We start from the raw sequence: 6,854 nt of genomic DNA, 5'->3' as shown, positions 1-6,854 counted from the left end.
TAATAATAATAATAATAATAATAATAATAAATGCAGTGTTCTCCCTGTGCCTGTGTGTGTTCTCTTTGGGTTCTCCAGCTTCGTCCCACAGTCCAAACACATGCAGGCTAATTGGTGACTCTAAATTGCCATTGGGGGGGGTGTGAGTGTGAATAGTATGTCTGTATGTGTGTTGGCCCTGCGATGGACTGGCGATCTGTACAGGGTGTACTCCACCTCTCAACCAGTGTCAGCTGGGATACGGCTCTAGCTCCCCTGCGACCCTTAACAGATAAGTGGCAGAGATAATGGATGGATGGATAAATGCAGATGGTCTTTGTGTAGACACAACACTGGGGTGGTTTTCCTTGTTATGTAGTTCAGTTTGAGGGGTTCAGAGTCCTGAGGAGATGAAGCTATCAGAAAAAATACAAAATTTAAAGAGAAAAATGAGAATAGAACATGAGTAGAACGAATGGTATTTGGTGACCTCTGGCCTGCCACTGAGAAGAATTCAGGAGAAATGCAGCTGGCAGTGTTGCAGACACAGCCACCAGGGGGCAGCTTCTTTGATTTCACTATTAAAGCATGGATTAGTCTATTACCTGTGACTTAAGTTCCACCTGTGGCTTCGACTAAATCCTGTAGACATGTGCTGGCGCACAATATGCCAGAGGTATATTTTAACTATGACCCAACTAAAGTCTACCAACGTGTTATTATTATTATCATTATTATTATTATTATAAGAAGAAGAAGAAACAGCTACCGTATGTGTCAGTTTTGCCATATATTTTCCCATTCTTTTTTCTTCTTTTTTACAGTGGGAATCAGTTACAGCGCAGCCCTCCTCTCATTATGCAGAAAAACAATCAGATTGCAGATGTTCGGTTTTATCAAACAGTGTCGCCCCCCCCCACCACGCACACACACACACACACACACGCACCCTCCACTCACTTGTACTCTGCATATGTGCGCACGACCTTTGAGCTAAGAGCGGCGCGTGTGCGCTCTGTGCGGCGCTATAAAAGACGAGCTCAGCCTCGAGGTGAGCAACAGGTAACCCAGGTGAAGCCTCCGAGTCACAGCCACGGACAGGCACGCGCTCCGCTGCAGGTGCGTTTACTTCCATCACTCATTTTTCAGGCTGGAAAATGGTCGCAGACTGAATCTAAACTGCTTGTAATGAATGAAATGTTTCAGAGTCAAATTATCTCAGGATCCAGACAGATTGTGCTTACACCTGTCTTTACAGAGCCAGTTACTTACATGCATTTTTTTCTGATTATATCGGAGGACCCTTAAAGTGATAAAGTTGTAATTATTATTATTTATTTTAATTTTACTGTGTTACTTTGAGTGTTGCATATATATTTAGTAGATATTAAATAGTATTAATATTTTTCATTGAGTGTGTCAGTTTATTTGGAAAAGGTGCCTTGCAACACAGATACTTCAACATTATCAGTCTTTGCTCCATTATTAACTAATTAACTTTTTAAAGTATTAACTGCATCTAATTATTTGAATTATTGAATTAATTATTGTGCTGTTATTTTTAATTTTTCTGTTTTCCAGACAGCCATGGCTCCAAGACCAGAAGTTGGGAGTGATTCCTCCTCAGATCTTGGTATGTCCTGTTCTCTTGGAGTCTGTGAATCGGTTCAAACTGTCTTTTTGCCATTTTTTTTTTTCCTTAACTTAACTTTTCTCTCCTCACTGCCCTCCATTAGATGACAAAGCTCCAGCTAAGGACATCCTGCCAGCTTATTCCACCGTGGACCTGGTGAATGAGGATGCAGACGCAGATGATCCCTGGAATCTCCCAGAGCTTGCGGACACTGGGGTCAAGTGGTCAGGTGAGGCAACTTGTCATTCTTACATCACAGTGTGGATATCTTTTCAGAATCTGACTCTGATACACTTTTTTCCCATACAGATCTGGATACAAAAGGAAAGATAATGAGAGTGGTGACAGCCATAGTGAAGCTGGTTCTGCTGCTTGGACTTCTGTACCTGTTTATTTGCTCTCTGGATATTCTCAGTTCTGCTTTCCAGCTGGTCGGAGGTAAAAATGAATTCACAGAATTACATTTAATATTTTGGGCCATTATCATCACCCATCAGTGCACATTTTGTGTATTTACCTGGTAATGCTAGGTCCAACAAAGTGCTTCTTATGTAATGCGTATGGAGTGGTTTTAACCTGAGGCTGTTGTTGTTGTGTGTGTGTGTGTGTGTGTGTGTGTGTGCGCACAGGCAAAGCTGCTGGTGACATCTTCCAGGACAATGCTGTGTTGTCGAACCCTGTGGCCGGGCTGGTGATCGGGGTGTTAGTCACAGTGCTGGTGCAGAGCTCCAGCACCTCCTCCTCTATTGTGGTCAGCATGGTATCCTCTGGATGTAAGTAGACACACACATACATGTACAAGAGGATGCATACACACACTTAAACTTAAACACTCACAAATGTATTGGCTTGTGGACTCTATAGTGCAGTGGTTCCCAATCTTTTACCCTCTAATTAAAACCACCTGTCCTGCTCCAAATGTTCATTAGAAAATAATAAACAGGCTTTTAATGATGTAAAAGTAAATATTGTTTCAGTACTTTTTCATATAACAGTCAAAGTTTAGGTTAAGTTTGTATTCTTACAACTACTGTTTGGAGTGGCAGAAACTTGACATGTTTAATGACTTCTCCATTACTTTTAGCTGTTTCAACTATTTATCAATTTCTTTCAACCATATTTTCAAACCTTTGCATGTATCACCTGGCAACTGCAGTAGTGCCCCCCTACTAGGAATCACTGCTGTAGTGCATTACACATTGCTATAATGCTACTTAATATTTTCAGTGCTGGATGTCCAGTCTGCAGTGCCGATCATCATGGGGGCCAACATTGGAACATCTGTCACCAACACTATTGTGGCTATGATGCAGGCAGGAGATCGAAATGAGTTCCGCAGGTAAATCAGAGTGTGTAAAAACCTACAACCTGTGACACATGCACTGCCGTTTTTGTCCAGCTGTGCCTGGTACATGTTCAAGAGTGTGCTCCTCCACTTCCAGAGCGTTTGCTGGTGCTACGGTTCACGACTTCTTCAACTGGCTCTCAGTGCTAATTCTTCTGCCCCTGGAAGTAGCCACAGGTGTCCTGTACAAGCTCACCCACCTCATCATCCAATCCTTCAACCTTGAGAGTGGAGAGGACGCCCCAGACCTGCTCAACGTCATCACAGACCCTCTCACAGACTCCATCATCCAGGTAAAGACGGTGACGCTAAGATGCAACATTAACATTAAGAAAAAATACTTTAAAAAAATAAATAAACATTTGTCTTCTCTTAGCTGGACAAATCCGTGATCACTGGCATTGCCACTGGTGACCCAGCAGCTAGAAACAAGAGTCTGATCAAAAAATGGTGCAAAAGAGTGACCAACTCGGTAAGAAATCAACAACAAGCTGCATCACATGCATTAAATCATTAGTTTACCATAGACTGAACATAACAAAGTAATAGTAAAACCACATGATAAAGCTATGGTTATCTCTGCTTTTTTGTGTTAATGACTGATATTGTACTGTGACCACAGTGATTCTGTTAGATCATACTTTGAAGGTGTGTTATTTTATAAAAGGTAGAATGTTGCATATGATCATTAAAAGATTATCATACTGTAGTGGTATTGCCCTCTTAATTATTGCATTGTCTGCTCTTGCATTCAAAGCTGTTTTTGTGCCCGTTTCTCTCAGTCTACCTGGAATGACACAGTGGAGAGCTGCCCTGCTGGTGGTGTTTGCTGGGAAGAAGGAAACCAGACCTGGACTGAGTTCAACAAGACTTGGATAGTTAGCCAACAGAAATGTAAGCGTGCCTCCATCAGTGCATACCCATGGTTGGGGGGAAAGAACATTTACAAAGCAATTAGGATTACCTGATCTACTAAAACTCAGTGAAATATGAGAGAGCCATTCCACCACAACGACCTCCTTCATGCAGACCCTCTGATGTTCGGACAATGCCTGCCATTGAGTCGTTGTAGTGACTCAGCTAATACCCTCCCCTGACCTACCTGCTCAATAGGTCTATTCATGCTGTCTCGCTGAAGCACCTGAGTGCCACATGACCATAAGATGGATCACTTCTTCAAAGTATTATGCCCCCAATTAAAGAAAATACCTTTGTGCATGGTTTTAAAATAGAAAGACCACTCATTCATCAAGATCAGACACTGGTTTTTCAGTTTGCTCTTTTTCCCCCACAAAAAACATCTTTGCTGTTTTATCAGCTCCATTTATCAAAGATTGTTCGCTCTGAAATGAGTCATGAGGCTATTTTTAGCTGTCACATTATGCATGCATTAAAAGTGGACACTTTAATGCCAATCATCTCTTTGACCGTCCCATTGCAGGCAAACACCTCTTCGTCAATGTTAATTTGCCAGACTTGGCAGTGGGCCTCATTCTCCTGGCTCTGTCTTTGCTTGTCCTCTGCACCTGCCTCATCCTCATTGTCAAGCTGCTCAACTCCATGCTGAAGGGGCAGGTGGCTGTGGTCATCAAGAAGGTGCTCAACACAGGTATGGACACAAAAGAAATTCTCCTCAACATGCACCATTAAGCCTGTTTGATAGTCGGCACATCTGTTTTGATGGTGATGCTTGATGAGCAACACAGGTACAGCCTCCCTGTTGCTTCTGGTTCACCTCCAGGTCCAACTGTCCTGCTGTGTGATGAAGAAAGCTCAGGCACAAACACTGTTTTGATAAAGCTTCCTCGTTTGTTCTAGTCTTGTGGTCATAATGTGTGCAGTTTTATTGCTCACCTCCTGTGTTTCTGTTTGACTACAGACTTCCCCTTCCCCTTCGCTTGGGTTACTGGATATATTGCAATTTTAGTGGGAGCAGGGATGACCTTCATTGTTCAGAGCAGTTCCGTTTTCACTTCAGCTATAACTCCTCTTGTCGGTAAGTTGTCATTTATATATAATGATTTGGTTGTATTTTTTTGTAAAAAGTATTCCAAAACTTACACCTTGTCAATCTCCTTTCACCAGGTATCGGTGTTATTAGCCTCGAGAGAGCCTACCCTCTGACACTGGGGTCAAATATTGGTACAACTACCACTGCTATACTTGCTGCTATGGCTAGCCCTGGAGAAACACTAGGAAATTCGCTGCAGGTAAGATGCAGTTCAAAGTTTCCTGTATGTGTTTTACCCTTAAAGCGTGGCTGGTCCACTACTTTGGTGCAGATTGAAATATCTCAACAACTATTGAATGAATTGCAACAAAATGTGGTACTATTTAATGGATTATCATGGAATGTGGTGCAGATCTCCATTGTCCCCAAGGATAGAATAGAATAGAATAGTCTTTATTGTCACTATTCCAAAACAATAAAATACTAGGATGAATTGTACTAACTTTGATTCCCTTGTAGCACAAACATTTACCCAGATATTCAAAATAACAGTTGGGTGCCAGACAGGAGAATAATCATAGCCATAAACCGGTCACTTTTCAAGTAAATTAAAAGGATGCCCCAGAGACTGTTAACCTGACTACAAAATTTTAAGCACTGCTGTTTATGCATGTTTTCTTCTAGACTTGACAGTGATAACCTTGTTTGATTGTCTTTTTTTCTAGATTGCACTTTGCCATTTCTTCTTCAACATCATGGGTATCTTACTGTGGTATCCAATCCCCTTCACGCGGGTGCCCATCAGGTTGGCCAGAGGGCTAGGGAACCATACAGCAAAATACCGCTGGTTTGCCGCCCTCTACCTCTTCCTGTGCTTCTTGGTTTTACCTCTGTCTGTGTTTGGGCTGTCGCTGGCTGGCTGGCAAGTCCTGGTTGGCATCGGTGTGCCCATCATTGTGTTGCTCGTCTTTGTGGTCATCATCAACGTGATGCAGTCTCGATGCCCCCGCTTCCTGCCCAAGTTCCTCCGCAACTGGGACTTTTTGCCTCGGCCCCTGCACTCCTTGGCGCCGTGGGATGCTGTGGTGACCTCGACCATGGGCTTCTGTGGCAGACACTGCTGCTGCTGCTGCCGCAAATGCTGCAACTGTTGCAGAAATGATGAGGATGAAATGATCAGAAAGAACAGTAAGAAGAGTCTGGAGATGTACGATAACCCAGCCATGTCCAGAGACGAGGACACAAAGGAGGCTGTTAAAGCAACACACCTTTAATATTAAGTTAAATGCAATCTCAATGCAATAATGTATTTGTAACACACTTGTAATTGTTCATCACTTCTCAGGTTGTAGTATGTTGATGATTCCCTTGTACTGGATAATATATTAAGCACTATAGTAAACACTGTCAATCACCATCACACTGGAGAATATGAAGAGAAGTGTTGGACATATTATTATGAACCTGCTGTTTCTGGGCATGTCATGTTTATTTTATGCTGTTTTCAGTTTATTGTTGATGACTTAACTATGGGTGGTTCTGAATGTTATGACTTATTTTTATATTTTTATGATATGCGTGAGAGGCCTTAGGTTTTATTTTCAACTTTGAACATTTAAATTTAAAATGTCTAATGTAGCATTTAAAATATTTGTTATCCCTCAGTATTTAAGACTATATAATATTTGTAAATAAAACAAATTGCTATTTTTAAAATGCAGTTTTGTCATTTTCTTCCACCAGTTCCATATTTTTTATGTAATTGCACAGGATTTGTATGTAGAGCCTGAAGTCAAAGTTATTTATAGTTACTGATATGTCATTTTAATCAGTTCATCATATTGAGTTCAGATATTGCAGCGCTTACATGTGTTCCACGGGATAGATGAGAAGATTTGCTGAAGGCATGCTACAAGAAAATGGCTTCCTGTAGCAAACAGAGTTCC

The 6,854-nt window shown here is 41.7% G+C and overlaps 1 protein-coding gene across 2 annotated transcripts; it reads left to right on the top strand.

Annotated features, from left to right (window-relative positions):
• Positions 1-995: 995 nt before the first annotated feature.
• slc34a2b (solute carrier family 34 member 2b) lies at positions 996-6,624 on the top strand. 2 transcript variants are annotated; one of them, XM_018670077.2, is made up of 13 exons: positions 996-1,098; positions 1,561-1,612; positions 1,716-1,841; positions 1,922-2,050; positions 2,242-2,385; positions 2,840-2,951; positions 3,055-3,250; positions 3,334-3,429; positions 3,740-3,851; positions 4,399-4,566; positions 4,837-4,953; positions 5,043-5,167; positions 5,634-6,624. In XM_018670077.2, exons 2-13 carry the CDS (start codon positions 1,567-1,569, stop codon positions 6,180-6,182), a joined length of 1,920 nt encoding a protein of 639 aa, XP_018525593.1. In that variant the 5' UTR covers positions 996-1,098; positions 1,561-1,566; the 3' UTR covers positions 6,183-6,624. The 2 variants fall into 2 exon arrangements, with proteins under 2 accessions (XP_018525593.1, XP_018525594.1); XM_018670078.2 differs by having other exon boundaries at positions 1,028-1,098; positions 1,565-1,612.
• The last annotated feature ends 230 nt before the right edge of the window (positions 6,625-6,854 follow it).

This window comes from Lates calcarifer, linkage group LG17 (assembly GCF_001640805.2).
Source record: "Lates calcarifer isolate ASB-BC8 linkage group LG17, TLL_Latcal_v3, whole genome shotgun sequence".
NCBI classification, from domain to species: domain Eukaryota; kingdom Metazoa; phylum Chordata; class Actinopteri; family Centropomidae; genus Lates; species Lates calcarifer.
The sequence above is the reverse complement of the archived record's forward strand: the minus strand, read 5'-3'. Positions and strand labels throughout refer to the sequence as shown.

Bases quoted from the DNA above. Each gene is read 5' to 3' on its own strand.
- slc34a2b (XM_018670077.2), top strand. From the start codon at position 1,567: ATGGCTCCAAGACCAGAAGTTGGGAGTGATTCCTCCTCAGATCTTG. The intron at 3,251-3,333 runs GTAAAGACGGTG...GTCTTCTCTTAG, and splicing joins TCACAGACTCCATCATCCAG to CTGGACAAATCCGTGATCAC. The intron at 5,168-5,633 runs GTAAGATGCAGT...CTTTTTTTCTAG, and splicing joins CACTAGGAAATTCGCTGCAG to ATTGCACTTTGCCATTTCTT.